The 18,631-nt window shown below is 40.0% G+C and overlaps 1 protein-coding gene across 1 annotated transcript in view; it reads left to right on the top strand.

Annotated features, from left to right (window-relative positions):
• LOC121384955 (zinc finger E-box-binding homeobox 2-like) overlaps positions 1–15,769 on the top strand; it is a 151,024-nt gene extending 135,255 nt beyond the window's left edge. The window contains exons 2-6 of the mRNA XM_041515448.1: positions 4,952–5,179; positions 6,577–6,792; positions 7,571–10,083; positions 13,500–13,707; positions 15,408–15,769. Coding sequence (XP_041371382.1) covers positions 4,952–5,179; positions 6,577–6,792; positions 7,571–10,083; positions 13,500–13,707; positions 15,408–15,613 — 3,371 coding nt within the window. The 3' untranslated portion in view covers positions 15,614–15,769. The remainder of the gene's footprint in view (positions 1–4,951; positions 5,180–6,576; positions 6,793–7,570; positions 10,084–13,499; positions 13,708–15,407) is intronic.
• Positions 15,770–18,631: the final 2,862 nt, after the last annotated feature.

The following is an 18,631-nucleotide window of genomic DNA, read 5'->3' on the forward strand; positions in this document are numbered from 1 at the left end:
TCCATCCATCCATCCGTCCATCCATCTTTCCATCCTTCCATATAAATTATTCATTTATCCATCCATAAAAATCGTTCATTCATTCATCCATCCATCCATCCATCCATCCATAAACCATCCATCCATCCATCCATCCATCCATTCATATAAACCATCCATCCATCCCTCCATCCATCCCTCCATCCCTCCCTCCCTCCCTCCCTCCCTCCATCCATCCCTCCCTCCCTCCCTCCCTCCCTCCATCCCTCCATCCATCCATCCATCCATCCATCCCTCCCTCCCTCCCCTCCATCCCTCCATCCATCCATCCATCCATCCATCCATCCCTCCATCCATCCCTCCATCCATCCATCCAACCATCCAACCATCCATCCCCATCCATCCATCCAACCATCCAACCATCCATCCATCCATCCATCCAACCATCCATCCCTCCATCCATCCATCCATCCATCCATCCATCCATCCATCCATCCAACCATCCATTCCTCCATCCCTCCATCCAACCATCCAACCATCCATCCCTCCATCCATCCATCCATCCATCCATACCTAAATTAGAAAAGTTCGTTTTATTTGTTTTACATTTAGCTCAGTCATTTGAGGTGCTTGTATCGCAGGATCGAATAAACACGGTGGATCCATTCAACTGATTGGGTTTTTCTTGTTCCAACCAGTGCACCACAACTGGTCAAAGGCTGTGGAATATGCTTTCCTGTCTGTGGGAAAATGCATATGAAAGATGCCTTGCTGCATTAGGAAAACTGTAGCGGGTTTCCTTTGACGACTACATGTCAGAATTATCCAATGTTTGACATTGAATAGCCGATGATTAATTAATCAGTTTGCTCTACTGGTGTTGTTAAACAAAAAACCCCAAACATTTATAAAATTACTGTTTATCATCACGCTATGTTCTCTCATAGCACATCTTCACAGTGTATATATATATATATATATATATAATATTATAATCAGTTAATTATGTTATCATGTTTGTTTTTAAACACCTGACACATAACACTTGTAACGCACAGTCACATGTGACACCCTCTTACAAATGTACATTATAATCACCACCAGTCTGTTTCCCAAGTGTGGCCAGTTCCTATGAAATAATAATACATTTCCTGCACAGCTCCATTTGCTGGCAGGTGCCTGGGTCCAACTCATAGGTACTGCAGTACCTAGTCCTACACACTGTTCACTTCACATATTGAGGTCACTTCCTACCTTGAGGCCCTCTTTGGGATTGATTAAACATGGTTTTAACACAATAATAGTTTTTAAAATTTAATTGTTTTATGGTTTTCGGAAATGATCACTGGGGATATGGGGAGTGGGAGAGGAGCATTATTTATATTTATATACTCATAATTATATAGTGGCATAGGAAAGTGCCAAAAAGTGGGAGAGGCCACACTTTCATATTTACACTTTTACACTATTACAAAGCAAATATAAAGCAAAATATCTGAAAAGTGGCCTTGCCCCCACCCACCCCCACCACCACTTCCTATGCCAGTGATATATATATATATGTGTGTGTGTGTGTGTGTGTTTTGTAATAAAATCAAACTCACCAGAGATAAACTTAAAAGTTTTTTGTTTAATGATACTACTAGAGCACATTGATTAATGATTAATGATTAATTATAGGATGTAAAAAATTCGGTAAATGTGACATTTGATCTTCAGAGAAAATCTGCTATATTTTCAATTTCTTATATATTACAACATTTTATAATTAGATGCCAAACAGCTGCAGTTATTCTAATTCTAAAACATTCTGTGCTGGGGTGTGATTAAACATTCCTTTCATTTAAAAAATTATATATCCACCTTTGAGATGGACCACAAAGCATGGAATGTTCTACTTGAATGACTACAAGATCTGTTACAGACTGATGGTCAACCGCGACACTTCCAACTGCACGCAATTGCACAATTACTCTATGATTGTAGGGCCAGCCCCTCCCCCGCCACTACGCACCATATCTCCCCTATACGTCCAGGAAGCTCTGTGACAATGTCTTTACTACATGCCTGGTCACCCTTTTAGTGTCGACGCAGTACAGGTTTCCCCATCTCTCCATTCTCCATCCGTTTTACCCTTGTTAGTGACGGACAGGTGAAAAGAATTTTATTGTCGTAGGGGGAAATTGTCGCACGCTTGGGTTCATTCATCACACTTCCCCATTGCTTGTCGTGTGTCTTTTGTGAGCGTAATTAAAGGTTTGCTTAGCAGGGATACATCAGCCGTGTTTCGGATATCAAGCAGAGGTGCTCAGACAATGTATCGATGCGAGGAGTCCGACATAACGAGAGGTCACACCGTGACCTGAGCGGCGGTATATTCTGTGAAGAAAAATACCAAGTCCTTTTGAGTCCTTGTCAGTCATATTCGGGTTACAACAAAGCAAAAATGTCAAATCTGAAAAATCTTTTCTTCGAAAGCCGTGTCAAAGTTTTAATAGAAGTTCTCTCTTTGTGTCCCGTGTTTACTTGACTCCAATATTGTCTTCTTAATGAAGAGGGCCTGTTATCATGACAAGTGCTTTTTTTTCTTTCTTTCTTTCTTTCTTTTTTTTTTTTGCTTTCTTAGAGTAACAACTCATTAGATGTTTTGTGAACAAAGTAGCGAGAAATGAGAGCCGAGTTAATTGCTACGTTGAACAAAACAGCCACTTCCTTGAAGACGGGAGGTAACAATAGAAATCCCCTCATAATTAATAATTCAATCAAACACGTTAAGAAGAATAAGTGACGGCAGTATACAGTCGGGAGAAGAATACGAGAGAGAGATGAAGTATTTTTCCAGGTGTTTTTTCGGCAGATAAATTTGCGACATTTTTCCGACTTTTTATTGACTGTCGGATTCAGATTTCGTCTTGAGTGCCAACGTACTCCTGGTGAAGGACCCGTAACGTGTGTAGTCGGTTGGTTTTCTTTGTAGACACCGTGACGAGAGCATGTTGCTTGCCATTTAGTCACGGCCCCGAGAGCGCGTAATTCGCGTAGATACACAATCGCCGAGCGTGTCGGCTTTATAGGACGTGGCTACATTAGATGTGAACAATTAAGTTTAATAAAGAAGAAAAATGCCGTATTTCTGATTGCCAATCTTTGTGTGAATATTTATGAGTGTTTTGTGACCATTTAATAAGATTTTCTCAAAGAACTCTTCAGCTTTATGAAAGCAGCTTTCTGTTTATTTAATATAACATTCAAAGTGGTGTCATAATTAGATATGTCAATTGTAATTTTATCATTTTACTTTTCTATTTGGTGACAGGTGATATGTCATTTAAAAAATTTTTTTATTACAATTGAAAGAAGATAAACAGTTGTTATAATTTAAAAAATAATAATTAAAAAAATGTTTTAATTTTTGTTTGTTTTTAAATAAAAGTTAGTTTTATTGTTTTGAAAACACTTGTTTTTCGCAATTTGTGAAAAAAACAAGACAAATGAGAATGAATGAATGAATGAATTAATGAAAATAATATTTGTGGACAAAATAGTGATTACTACTTTTTGGATTAAGTTTTAAAGAATAGATATATTTATAAATAATTTATTAATACAAATATAAATATGTTTAGTAGTTACAAAAATATTTGCATATCTAAAAATAAATTAATATTATCATTATTTTATTTCTTTCTTTAATATTAACTCTGCCGATGTCCAATTCTCTGTACTAGCACAATCTCCATAATTTTTAATATATATATGTAGTTTGTAATCCTGGCAATCCTCCACTTCCCCACCAAACAGCAGAGTACCAAATGCTTCGATCATTATCTCTACCTTATTCAAATGTTTTTGTGCAAATGGCCAGAAAACTAGATTTTCAAAACGAGAGAGCCAATATTGACTTTCTATCTTGGATGCGAGCATGCTTGAAGGGCATTCTGACGAATGTCCAACGTGCCGGAATGTATTGGTGTGCATGGACGGCATTGATTTTCCAATACACACACAGCGTAATGGTTTTGGAGTGTGGGTGGGGCTGGAGGAGGGGGAGGGGAGAGAGAAGTGGAAAGTATTTTTATTGATGCAGCCATGGGGGGGGGAGGGAAGGGAAGGGGGGAGACATGAGAAGTGTTTTGTTGATGCAGCCAAGGGGGTAGAGGGAAGGGGGAGAGAAGAGGAAAGGGTTTTTGTTGATAGAGCTGGGTGGGAAGGGATAGAGAAGAGGGAACGGTTTTTGTTGATAGAGCCAGGGGGGAGGGGAGAGAAAAGAGAGAAGGGGTTTTCAGATGCAGCCAGTGGGGAGGGGGAGAGGAAAGAGAAATGGAAAAGGGTTTTTGTTGATACATCAGGAGTGGGATGGGGAGGGGGGAGAGAAGTAGGAAGGGGTTTTGTTGATGCATCAGAAGTGGGTTGGGGAGGGGGAGGGAGAAATGGGAAGGGGTTTTGTTGATAGAGCCATGGGGGGGGAGGGGAGGGAGAAATGGGAAGAGGTTTTGTTGATAGAGCCATGGGGGGGGGAGGGGGGAGAAATGGGAAGGGGTTTTATTGATAAGGCCACGGGGGGAGGGGAGAGAGAAATGGAAAGGGGTTTTGTTGATAGAGCCGGGGGGGGGGGGAGGGAGAGAGAGAAAATGGGAAGGGGTTTTGTTGATAGAGCCATTGGGGGGGGGGAGGGAGAGAGAGAAATGGGAAGGGGTTTTGTTGATAGAGCCATTGGGGGGGGGAGAGAGAAATGGGAAGAGGTTTTGTTGATAGAGCCATGGGGGGGGGGAGGGGAGAGAGAAATGGGAAGGGGTTTTGTTGATAGAGCCATGGGGGGGGGGAGGGGAGAGAGAGAAATGGGAAGGGGTTTTGTTTATGTATCCAGGGGGGAGGGGGAGAGGAGTTAGAAATGGGAAGGTGTTTTGTCGATGCAATTCCTTTCTACCCATTGTGTAATTTCCACCAATCTGTTGTGTTTCGTTTTCCGCAGTTGAGAACGAGGACCCCATCGATGAATCGACAGCGGCCGCAGCCACAGCCAATGAGAGCGCTCTGGAGGTCCCCATGCAGCAGAAGCAGGCCAACGGTTACCATGACGATGGAGCAGAATGTAACCATGACGATGCTGTCGCAGGTGCAGACAATGATGACGACGAAGATGACGATGATGATGGCGGCACAACATCAGAACGCTGCCCAGCCCGACCTGAAGAGAATGGTAAGTTCAATGGCTGCAGGGCAGCAGAAAGGTCTCTTGCCACGGTTTTCTCTGTTATTAGCGTTTTGTCTTTCTCTCTCTCTCTCTCTCTCTCTACACTGACTGTGTTAAGCTGAGTTAATGTAATTTTGCGTCTCTGTGTTTTCGAGTCAAGTCGCTTGTCTCCAGAGTCGACATTGTTTTGTTTTGCGTCGTCGAGACGTGATGAGTCCTTGTGGAGAAATAGTGAGTCGCATTATTGGATCAGTTGTGGAATGGATTTTACGTGATCGTTAGCACTGCGAGTTTATGAAATGTTCTTACTGGTAATATTGTCTTGAATATTTTAAAGATTTAAAAATGTTTATTGTTTGCTCTGTTATTCTAATGGTTTTTATTTATTGGGATCTGTATTTATTGTTTATTTTTATTTTTTTATTATTTATTTCTTTATTTCTTTATTTAAATTTTATAAACATTTTATTTATTATTTATTCATTTGTTTATTTTTTTATTTATTTATTTATTTACTTACTTATCTACTGGTTTTTAATTATTATTTTTTTTCTCTTTCTTTCTTTGTTTCTTTATATAATTATTTATTTATTTATATTTTCATTCGCTCATTCGTTTGATGTTTGGAAAGGTATACAAAACATTAATTCAAGAAACTAACAACTCCATTTATTGATTGCACATTTAAGACAGGTGGTTGTTTTATACAGGTCATTTTGTAGGAAATTAACTAATTTCGAAATCACCAATATGTTTATGTCTTTTAATGCTTTGCGTTTTTATCAATGTGGCTTGTTCGTACGTAATGTGTTCGTAAGACACCAAATGGTCATATTTTAAATATACTGTGGTGTTGCAGATAAAACATTCCTTTCTTTATATCCATATCCATCCTTGTTTGTAAACTAGTGCAAATTAATGAGTTCATTTATAAACAGGGACTGGATAACTAACATAATACATTACTTAATACGACCTCATGAAGAGAAATAATGTGAATCCAGCCTGGAGACTCAGTCTGTTAAAACATTTGCATTGGTGTGGAAGTAAATCTTTAAAAATAATTTTTTACTTTAGATTTATGCTCCCCCCCCCCCCCATTTTTCTCACCACCATATGCCCTCCCCCCCCAAAGCTGGTGACATTAGTTGACATCTTAAGAAACCTAGGAATGCAAAATGGAGGAGGTTCAATGGGTAGTTACTGCCATTTTTCTTTTTTTACATTTTTTTCGCCATAAAAATTAATTATTAAACCATAGAATTACCACCCTCCACCACCCCAACAAAGCCATTTTAAACATTCTGTGTGACATGCATGATTTATGTTCATAACTGTCATCTGAAAACACAATGTTGAAGAAGACCTATTACAATTAATTGATTTTTTTTTTTTTTTTACAGGTTTGACAGAAACATCGGCTGATGAATCAAAGGAAGAAAAGAATAATGAGGAGTCATCCACTCCCCCCGCAGGGCCAACCTCCCCCACCCCACCCACTTCTCGTCTTCCACAGGTGTCGAAGGCCGAACAGTTACATAAGCTGCTCAGATGCAGCGACACCGCAGTTATCTACCCTGAACCGGTCAGTGACCAGGATGAAGAGAGCAGCACCACAGGTATTAAAATCATTTTGTTGTCAGGGCTCGAAATTAACACTTATTACCTACAGAAATATTCAAAGGTTTTTGACTAGGGTATTAAATTTGTTATTGCTGACAGGGCTAAATATTAAGAATTTGTTAGCTACAGAAATTCAGAATTTTGTTACCTACAGAAATTTTCAAAGGTTTTTGCCTTGGATATTAAATTTATTATCTTGGCAGGGTTCGAAATGATGAAATTTGTTACCTACAGAAATTTTCAAAGGTTTTTGCCTAGGGTATTAAATTTATTATTTTGACAGGGCTAGAAATTAACAATTTTGTTACCTACAGAAATTTTGAAAGATTTTTGCCTGAGGTATTAAATTTATTATGTTGACAGGCCTTGAAATTAACAATTTTGTTAGAATGTTTTGAAGGTTTTTTGCCTTAGGTATTAAATTCATTATGTTGACAGGCCTTGAAATTCCTTGGGTATTGAATTTATTATGTGAACAGGGCTAAAAAGATTTTCGTCTTGGACAAAATGTTCACCTGCGGCAATTTTCAGCCTACCTACAGCACATGTTCTGTGTAGTCTGTTGCCAGATCTGGGCCTGTGTGTATATGGGAAAATACATACAAAAGATCTCTTGATTGTAATAGAAAATTATAGCAGGCTTCCTCTAAGATTATGTCAGAATTATCAAATATTTAGAATCCAATGGCTGATGATTAACAAATCAATGTGTTCTATTGGTATCGCTAAACAAAACAAATGTTAACGTTCAGCTTTGTTTTTTTTTCATTTTAGACTGCCTCCACCCAGAAGAGGAATACACCCTTAAGTGTGTCCACTGTAGCGAGTCGTTTCCCCGGGCAACCGAACTTCAGGACCACATGAAGGAGAAGCACGCGGGCAAACCAATCCGGTTCCAGTGTCCCAAGTGCGATGAGACCTTCCTGCTGAGGAGCCAGCTCGACAAACACATCTCTCTCCATTCCCCGACCTCGCAGAACTGTAAAGTGTGCAACAAGACCTTCGCGAACGTCTACCGGCTCCAGCGTCACATGATCAGTCACGATGAGAGCGCTGATTTGAGGAAATTCAAGTGCGCGGAATGTGGAAAGGCCTTCAAGTTCAAACACCACCTGAAGGAACACGTCCGCATCCACTCTGGCGAGAAGCCTTTCGAATGCCCCAACTGTGGCAAGCGTTTTTCCCACTCTGGCTCCTACTCCAGTCACATGACGTCGAAGAAGTGCTGGGTGATGGGGGTCAAAGGTCGAAGGATGGACCGGAACGGCAACAGCGAGAGCATGATGTATTACAACTCAACCCCCGGCCAGCCTTTCCATCATGATCCGTTGAAGTCTCCGCCCCCCGGGAGCTACCCTCAGCAGTTCTTGAAGTATGACCCCCGTAACGGCGGAATCCCGTTCTTCACTGCCCCTGTGACCTCCAGTCCGATTCACGGTGCGGGAATCGTGGCCTATTACTCGAAACCGTTGCAGAACATGAATCTCGTCATACCCACAACCATCAGTCCACAGATCGAGTGCTCGAAGCCGCAGGTTCTCCCATGCACCACGTCCCCGGTGTCCGCGGTGCCGCAGATCTCGCCAGATGTCAACTCCAACACCCAGCTTTTCAACATGGCCGCCGACAAAATGGCCACCGACAAGAAGGTCGATCTTGTTGACGTTACAAGAGTGAAGATGGAAGCGGACGTTGCTACGAAAGGATCGCACGCAGACTCGCCGAAAGAGTCGGCTAAACGCGAGAACCTTGGCCCCGAAGCGAACAGTCATGGCAGCTGCTGCCCCGGAGATCTGACCTGTCGATACTGCAACGCGGAGTTGAAGAGTCCCGTGGAGCTACACCAGCACGAGACGTACCTCTGTAAGCTGAACAAGCTGATCGTCCAGAGGATGACGGGTCGAGACCCGTCGCAGAGCTCGCCTCTCAGCACGGCTTCGGACACGGATACCAGCCACCAGGCGACGCCCAACGGGAGTATTGGGGAGCCGGGGTCGGAGGAGGATGAGGAAGACCTGCTGAAAGAACACGAGAGTCTGCAGGACAGAAAGTATCGCATGAGGTCGCTCATCAGTGACCAGCAGCTGCAGTTCCTACGAGCGCACTACCAGCTGAACCCGCGGCCCGGCAAGTCGGAGCTCATTAAGATGGCGTCGGAGATCGGCTTCTCGAAACGCGTCGTCCAGGTCTGGTTCCAGAACATGCGCGCCCGTGACCGCCGAAAGGGCAAGGTTGTGCCGTACTTCCCGAACATGGCTCGGTTCAAAGCAGCCGACGACATTCCAGTCCCAATAACAGCAACAACAACAACAACATCATCATCATCATCATCATCAATGTCGGTGTTGTCACCATCCTCCTCTTCTTCATCTGCCTACATCCCTGTCGTGCCACAGCCGTTTGCAAGTGCTCTTACGATGACTCCAAGCAACTCCGCCCTCACGCCGAAACTCGTTGGGCAGCTTCCTCCGTCACATTCCCTCCCGGCCTCGAGCAGTCTGACCGCCGGTCAGGACCAGCCTCTTGACTTGAGCATCAAGAGAGTACCGCCCCCTGCTCACAGCAACAACTCCTCCCCTGCCCCGTCCCACAGCGAAGACCAGGCCCTGAACCTCAGCTGCAAGTCGCCAGCATCGGTGGACGATTCTGCGAAGAAATCATCATCTTCCTGCGAAGAAGTAACGCTATCATCATCCTTGTCATCATCTTTGTCGTCGTCTTCTTCCATCGCCAGGATCCAACAGTCAGCCATATTCAAGTACATGCAGCAGGAAGGTCTGTTCCCTAGCAACCTGCTAATCCCGAAACCCGTCGTAACCATGGCGACGACGGCGGCAGCGGCGGCGACCGTCATACCCACCTGGCCGACCAACTCCATCATTCCAGCAGTCGTTTCGAAGCCCAAGTCGTTGTCCGTGTCTCCAAGTCCTTCGAAACTGTCGATTGGCCATCCGAAGAGTCGTGAGAACGGGAAGCGCCATCTGTCGGATGAGGAACGAAACACTGAGCAGTACGACGATGATGACTCGGACTCGTCAGACAGCTCGGAGGAGGACAACTCGATGGAATCGGACGAGGTCATTGATTCGGGCCGCCTAGTCATCGACGAGCACAGCAGCGGACAGCAGGGCGGTCATCACCTGATGATGAAGAACGGCCCCGCGGCCGCAGCTGCCGTCTTCCACCAGAACCTCACCACATTGGCCGATGTGTCGCTGGCTCACATGGAGGCACTCATCAACCCAAACAGCAAACCCAAACGGAACCGCAAAAAGTCGTGGAGACAGGTGAGCGAAACGGGTTTTTTTTTTTTTTTTTTTCGAATTTGGTTTCTAAATTTTGTGTGTTAAAAGTTGAGTGTGTTTTAGCAACCACATGTGTTAAAGAGGCCTGTTTAAAATTTAGAAGGATTCTGGGTTTTTTTCCACAAATCCCAGATTTTCATATTTGGTTTCTAAGTGTGTGTGTTGCAGTGTTTTAGCAGCCACCTGTATTAAGACGCAATCTTAATTTTTTTTACATAATTTGACAGGTTGAAAATACAGCAAGATTCTGTGTTTTTTATGCAAATCCCACATTTGGCAACCTTAAGATTTGACTAAATGTGTGTGTGTAATGGTTTTAGTAGGCACAATTTTTACTGAAATAATCACTGCTTTAGTAATTATGCTATGTGCATTTTCACAGATTACCCACAGTCCCTAAAATCTTCCAAATATTGTAATGGTTTGAATATAAGGAATGTGGCCAAACTTACTACATGTACCAAATATCACATTTAAAATTGTAGGTCTATTCAAGATATTTACAGTTAATGGTATCGCATTTTAATACCTTTTGTACATGTATATCAACTTGTTCCAGTGGAAACCAGTTTAATTCTTATGAATTTTGAATAGACGACACTCCATGAAATCGGTAAATGGGGAAAATCATCATCACGTTTAGAATCCTGTTTCTGTACAAGATAAAGTCCAGTGGATGTTTACAACAGATGGCAGTCTTGTGTGTGCATGCAAGTTTTTATTGGTGCATGTAGGTTGCAATATTTGACTCGAGTTTACCATGTGATTTAAGACACAGGTCTACAAAATGTTTGTGCTTGCCAATATTTAGCTAGTTGTAAGGACTAAGTTATGATCCATCAGTTTTGTAAATCCGTTATCAACATATTGACATTTGTAACTCAGTGGAACTCTATGGAAGAATGCTATACACAGATGCAATAGGTTGTAGTCTTATGTGCGACATCTCACAGACAGGTTAGCACATACCACAGCCTTTGATATACTGAGAAATAGCCCAGTGGTACTTTTGAAATGAAGTAGTTATAAATTGCACCTTCAGGTTACACACCACAGTTAATTACGCCATGCAGTTCAATACAATTTCTATGTCAGAATATATTCTGTGAAAAATACAACACTGTCGAGACGGTCATGTGACTACTAATTTCAGGGAGTGCTCTCAACTGACAAGTACTGTGTAAAAATGTCAACATAGGTCGACCACAAGATTTTTCAGTTTGTGGCCCTATGCCTGACTACCACCTCATGTTGCTGTTACACAAGTGACACCATACCACTTGCACAGTTGTTATCAGTTAGTACTACATATAACAAGTAACTTCAAACCAATGGGTTAATTAAATACGACAGAGGTCAGCCTATGTGTAATCATTGAAGAAAGATTTCAAAAAGCATATCAGAATTTTGTAGTATTTTTTTTAATGAGGAACTATTTCCTAAACCGGACTATATTAAAGGGACAGACCCTAGTTTCAACCTGTGAAAATTAACACTGAGTTTAGTTAAAATTAACACTAAGTTTAGTTAATATACAAACCTGTAACACACTTGGATAAAGTTACAATTGAGTGAAACATGAGTCTGTGACTTTGAAATGGTGAAATACCCTCTCAAAATAGACTAAAAACTCGACCCCATAACTCTTACTTCTCAGATGCACGTGCATTTTTTAAAATATGAGAAATGCATTTTGTGATATTAAAAACACCAGGATGACCGAAAACATTTAGAATGTACGGAAATGGATAATCTAAACAATACAATCTAAGTAATGTTTGATTTTAGTTGTCAAAAAACGGCTCTAATAGTAAAAAATATGCCTTAGTGTTTAAAACTAGGATATATCCCTTTAAGCTGCCAGATAGTGGTGTGTTTACGTCAGGTTTGTCTAGTTATAGATATTTCATTGCTCAGTTGCTCAGGTGCCATAATTGCTGCTTGTGTATCTCAGATAAATACAATGTATGTAATATGTGTACTGCATCTATACAGAATTGCCAAAATTAATCGATACAGTCAGTGTTACTGCCAGATAGAAATGTTTGGGTATGGCGCTATGGAATTGAATGCAACCACAGTCAACAGGGGGTATGGGGGGCCTCCCCCAGAAAGAAAATGGGTTAAGTTTAAGGTTAGGGTTAAGAAAAGCATACAGTAATGATAAGAATAATTAATTTTGTTGAAAGGTTAACTTAAAAAATAAAATCTGCCAAAAATTTGGGTATGGTGCCATACCCATTTTATCTTCTGGAACAAACCCTGACTGGTGTATTTTTGCTGTCAGTTGTGAAACATTTGACTTGTCCTCATCTTACGTCAGTGCATATTTCATGCTGGGGTGTTGCTAAGCATTCATTAATTCTGAAACATTCAAAGAACATTTTGCTTTCAAAATTTTGATTTTAGTGATATTTCTAGTCAATTAAAAATTGATTAGGAACTACTGTTTAATGTTTTTTAAATTGAGTAGCAATATATATGAAACATGCATAGCGAATTGCGGCATGATACTGAACAGAATGTTACCTGACATTGTGCCTAAAATATATTCCTTTTAAGAATAAGACCTTTCTGAGTAATTCTTTTAATAATGACTGAATGTTTGTTATAATTTGTTAGCCTTATTTTTTTTTTATTTTTTTTTTTTTTTTTTTTTTTTATCAAGCAACATTGCGCCTTTAAGAACAAAATTATGGTTACCTAATGTTTGATTATATTGGCAATGCTGTATATCATTTCCCACTATAGTGAATTACGTGTGTGTGTGTACGTGTGTGCTCATTTTGCTTGTTCCTATTGGTGCACTGTTTTTGTATGTGTTCAGAGTTTAAGCTGATTGTTTTTAAAATGTCATCCTTATTAAAGATCCTTCAGAAATTGATTACAAAATTCTTTTAAAACTTTTTTTTAATTGGCAATAAAATGGTAAATAATTAAAGGCTCCTTAATTTTTTTTTTTATAAAATGTATATAATTTATATAAAGTATTTTTTATTTTTATAAAATTGGCAATAAAATGGTAAATACTTAAAATCTTCTTTGAAAAATTCTTTATAAAATGTATATAATGTTAAAGCCAAATTAGCAAATAAAGCAAAATATTTGAAATTTTTTACTAAAACTCATACTCGTAAACTATTAACGTGCCTCTATCCAATTAAGATTCAGGCATGTCTCTCCCACACCCAATCTCTGGCATGGCCAGTGGTCGAGTGTGGAACAGAAAATCACTAAAACAAGCCACCACCCCCAAGTTTTTTTCCAAGATCAGCTTAAAGTCGTCACCATGTCTTGTTGCCTTGGTAACATTGTCTAACCTTTACATGTGTCTAATCCCTCTTGTGCTGAGTGAGGCGTGTTTAACACTTTTTCTATTTCTCAACATGTGCCGACAGCCATGTTTTTTCTGGCAGGTGGAAGCCGACGAGGGCCTCCTGGAGCTGGACGACTCCCTCACCGACGACGACGAGCCGATGCGCAAGAAGCGCAGGTCGTGGAAGAACCACAAGCTGGACGTCGACGTTGGCATGTACGGCTGTGACCAGTGCGACAAGATGTTCAGCAAGCAGAGCTCACTAGCTCGACACAAGTACGAGCACTCAGGTAGGAGTTATGTCCCTTGATTTACTGTTGCTGTAGTTATGTCCCTTGATTTACTCTTGCTGTAATTATGTCCCTTGATTTACTCTTGCTGTAGTTATGTCCCTTGATTTACTGTTGCTGTAGTTATGTCCCTTGATTTACTGTTGCTGTAGTTATGTTCCGTGATTTACTGTTACTGTAGTTAAGTTCCTTGATGTACGGCTGACCAGTGGACAAGATGTTCAGCAAGCAGATCTCGCTCGCTCAACACAAATATGAGCACTCAGGTAGGCAGGTTTTAGAGTTATGTCCCTTCATTTACTGTTTCTGCAGTTATGTCCCTTGATGTATGGCTGTGACCAGTGCGACAAGACGTTCAGCAAGCAGAGTTCGCTCGCTTGACACAAGTACGAGCACTCAGGTAGGCAAGTTTCAGAGTTATGTCCCTTGCTCTCTTGCTCGAAACAAGTACGAGCACTCAGGTAGGCGGGTCTCAGAGTTATGTCCCTTGCTCTCACTTGAAACAAGTACAAGCACTCAGGTGGGGGTCTCAAGAGTTATGTCCCTTGCTCTCTTGCTCAAAACAAATACGAGCACTCAGGTAGGTTGGTCTAAGAGTTATGTCCCTTGCCCTCGCTCAAAACAAGTACGAGCACTCAGGTAGGTGGGTGATAGAGTTATGTCCCTTGCACGATACAAATACGAGTACTCGGATAGGAGTTATCTCCTTTGATCTCTCGCTAGACACAAGTACGAACACCCACTCAGGCAGTTTTCAGAGTTATGTCCCTTGCTGTTGTACTGTTGCTGTAGTTGTGTCCCTTGCTGTATGGTATGTGACGATGTTCAGCAAGCAGAGATATTTCGCTCAGCACAAGTACGAGCACTCCCTTGCTGTTGTAGTCTTACTGTAGTTTCATGGTATACAGGACCCCCCCCCCCCCCCCCCCCCCCCCAGTGGCATCCAGATTAAGTCTGAGGACCATTTTCTCTTTATTTTTTCTTTAGTTTTCTTTATCACACTCCATTTCTCTCTGTCTCTTTCGTCTTCCCTGTCTCTCTCCCCCCTCCTAGCTCTCCCTCTCCCTTCTGTGTAACAAAAAAAAAAATATCCATGGTGTCTTTAAATAAATATTCCTTTGCCTTGTTTCTTGTAGGAGCACGCCCATTCAACTGTGACACATTCCTTTGTCTTGTTTCTTATAGGAGTGCACCCATTCAACTGTGACATATCTTTCTTGTGGGAGTGTGCCCATTCAACTGTGACAAACATTCCTTTCCCTTGTTTCTTGTAGGCATGCCCGTTCAACTGTGACACATTCCTTTGCCTCTTTCTTGTAGGAGCACGCCCGTTCAACTGACAAACATTCTTTTCCTTTTTAATTTTTTTTGACACAATATTCGTTTCCCATGTTTCTTATAGGAGTGTGCCCATTCAACTGTGACACATTCCTTTGCCTCTTTCTTGGAGGAACACACTCATTCCACTAATGTAAAACAAATTATAATTTTTTTTTACATCACATTTGTTTCCCTTGTTGTGTTGTAGGAGTGTGCCCATTCAACTGTGACAAGCATTCCTTTGGCTCTTTCTTGTAGGAGTGTGCCCATTCAACTGTGACAAGCATTCCTTTGCCTTTTTCTTGTAGGAGTGTGCCCATTCAACTGTAACAACATTTTTTTTTTTGGACATAACATTTGTTTCCCTTGTTTTGTTGTAGGAGCGCGTCCGTTCAACTGTGACGTGTGTTCGAAGGCGTTCAAGCACAAGCACCACCTGACTGAACACAAGCGCCTGCACTCTGGGGAGAAGCCATTCCAATGCAAGAAGTGTGGCAAGCGGTTCAGCCACTCGGGCTCGTACAGTCAGCACATGAACCACCGCTACAAGTACTGCAAGCCGAACGACGGCGACGAGGAGGACTGATGAGGTCGGAGGTCAGAGGTGAAAAAGACAGCGACGAGGAGGACTGAGGTCGGAGGTCAGAGGTGAAAAACAAACAAAACAAAGAAACAAACAAAATACACCCCATTACCACACCACACTTGTAGAACTGTGGCCATGACAACCACTATTGGCCGAGCTTAAAAAAGCCCCAAAAACTACTACTGCGGAAATGAGGATGATTTTTTTTTTTTTTTTTTTTTAATGATTTTATGTTAAACGGATTGTTGAGGAGTTGTTAAGAAAAGGTCTTCCAGGATATTTGAAGAAGAAAAAACAGTGAAAGAAGTATAAATTATTTGAATCTGATTCCATTTGATAGCTCTGATTCAAAAAGAAGAAAAAAACAGAAGGAAAAAACTATTTACAGCTATCCAATGTCTTCACTCCTCACTTTTTTTTTTAAAGATAAAAGAAGACCGATTAAGTAATGGTGCTTTAAAATGTTTAATTTAAAATCTTTGATAAAATTGGTTTAAAAAATACCCTATATTAACAGCTGTTTGTTAGAAAGGAGGTGTTGGTAACTCTTTGAGGTATGAAGTCTGAAAATATTCATCCATATGCAGTCAAAGGGAGATAAAAAACAAAAAACAAAGGGAGTGAACTGTTGACTGTTTTTGACCTGGCCAGCCTTTTCTACTTGGGCGACTCGTATTATAGCAATGTCAGTGATATGCAATTATTGTGTATGTTATTTGATCTTCTTTTTCTCAAGTTCCAAGTTGTCAAAATAAGGTTTGATTTCGAAGTGCTCATTTTATATATATATATATATATATATATATATATATATATATATATATATATATATATATCCCACTCTGTCTATATATATATATATTATCTATATATTACGTGACTGTGCTGTATGTAATTTTTAAATGCTATTATTGTTTTTGTTCTTAAACATTTACTGTTATTATGAAAGTGCTTAATTAGATAAGCACACAATTCCAGTTGGGACCACAGAGACAGAAAGGAAAATCCTACGCATGTTATATTTGATCGTTTTTATCATTTCATCATTGTTATGCATGCTATCATAAAACAAAAATCAAGGGTTAAAATCCATTTTGTTATGAAAGGTTAAACCTTTTTACGCAAGTTCCCAGTTTTAATACAAGCAGTGTTTTTTTCTGCTTCGTCGTGTCTTCACTGTCATGTGTTTTTACTTTTTGAATATTATTACTCGTATGTTATGTGGTACGTCGTACTATTCGTCTCCAGAGTTCTGCGTGTGTGTGTGTGTGTACAGTTAATCCTTTCACCTCTGATGAACCACAATTCTCAACATGATGTTTAGCTAGGATTTGGATCTCTCTTTACATGTCCGAAAAGGCACAGGACCTAGCCCAGTGGTATAGCATTCGCCTGATGCGCGGCCGGTCTGGGCTTGATCCCTGGGCTATTTCTCACTCCAACCAGTGTGCCACGACTGGTACATCAAAGGCTGTGGTATGTGCTGTCCTGTCTATGGGATGGTGCATATAAAAGATCCCTTGCTACTAATGGAAAAATTTACCAGGTTTCCTCTCTAAGACTGTCAGAAATTGCTGAATGTTTGACATCCAATAGCTGATGATTAATAAATCAATGTGCTCTAGTGGTGTCGTTAAACAAAACAAACTTTTTATTTTTATAATACTAATATGTGCCTGATCTGTGAAATATTTAAATTATATTAAATTGACAATTTAAAATTGTTTTAAAATGGTTGTCACAGAAACAAAATGGTAGTTGAAAAGTAGACAAATTTGCAAAAAATTAACCTAAAATATTTTCAAACATTTATTTGTAATGTTTTATTACATTCTACTACATTCGGAAATACATTATCGCTACGACTACATTGACAGCTTTCAAACTGAACCCTTTGTAAACCAAACTTCCCTCAAAACCAGACGTTTTTCATGGTCCCTTTTTAAATATCAGTACAGAGGAGAACCTCTCTAAACCGGATACCTCTTAAAAGCAGACATTTAATTTGGTTCCGAGGGTGTCCGGTTTAGAGGGGTTTTAATCTAAGATTGTTTGCAGGGGTGAAAGGGTTAACGTTCCTGCCTTTTTGCAGCTTGCAGCATGATGTACACACGTGTGGATTGAACAAATGTTTTGAAAATGGATTCGTTGCAATACTTAATGCCGTGTGTAATTAATGTTATAGTCAAAATCGGTACCAGTATTAATAGAATAGTCCATTTCAGTGGAATAAATATTCTCATCCTGTTTAAATATGGCAATAGGCATTTATTCCAGTTAGTATTAATACAAGTAATATTTGATAACCATATTTTTAACTGTTTGGTTTAAGCAATAAAAACATTTCTTGTTTTTGCAGTTAATGAACATTTCTGCCTATCGTATATAATGTATTAATCTGCACTGCAATGTAGATGCTTTTGTTGTTACAATTTCATTTGTAATAGTTTTTAAACAAATGCTGTATTTAAAAGTGCCAATATGTATTAGATATTAGTATTTGGCAGATATATTGTCTTTTATAATAGCACAACAATTGTGCTGGTACTACTAATAACAACATAAAAACCAATTTTATTTGAGTATTACTATTATTATTTTATTATTATTTATATGTCTTAGAATTACGTTGCATAAGACTGGCATATTGAAGAAATCCTTCCCACTTGTGAAAGTTTTATATATATTTTTTTTCATTTATCAAAGTTCTTCCTTTTGTCTCAGTATTAGCTAAGTATATGCATATTAATAATGTTTACATAAAAATGCATACTGAAATAGCAGGGTTTCTGCCAGAGGGTAAAATGGGTATGGCGCCATACCCAAATTTTAATTTTTTTAAGTTAACATTTTGACAAAATTAATGACTCTAATAATTATTGTATGATTTTCTTAAGCCTAACCCTAAATGTAACCCATTTTCTTTGTGGAGGAGGCCCCCCATAGCCCCTGTTGACTGTGGTTGCATTCAATAACATAGCGCCATACTCAAAAATTTCTTTCTGGCAGAAACACTGT

The sequence above is a fragment of the Gigantopelta aegis genome, chromosome 11, assembly GCF_016097555.1.
Source record: "Gigantopelta aegis isolate Gae_Host chromosome 11, Gae_host_genome, whole genome shotgun sequence".
Classification (NCBI taxonomy): Eukaryota; Metazoa; Mollusca; class Gastropoda; order Neomphalida; family Peltospiridae; genus Gigantopelta; species Gigantopelta aegis.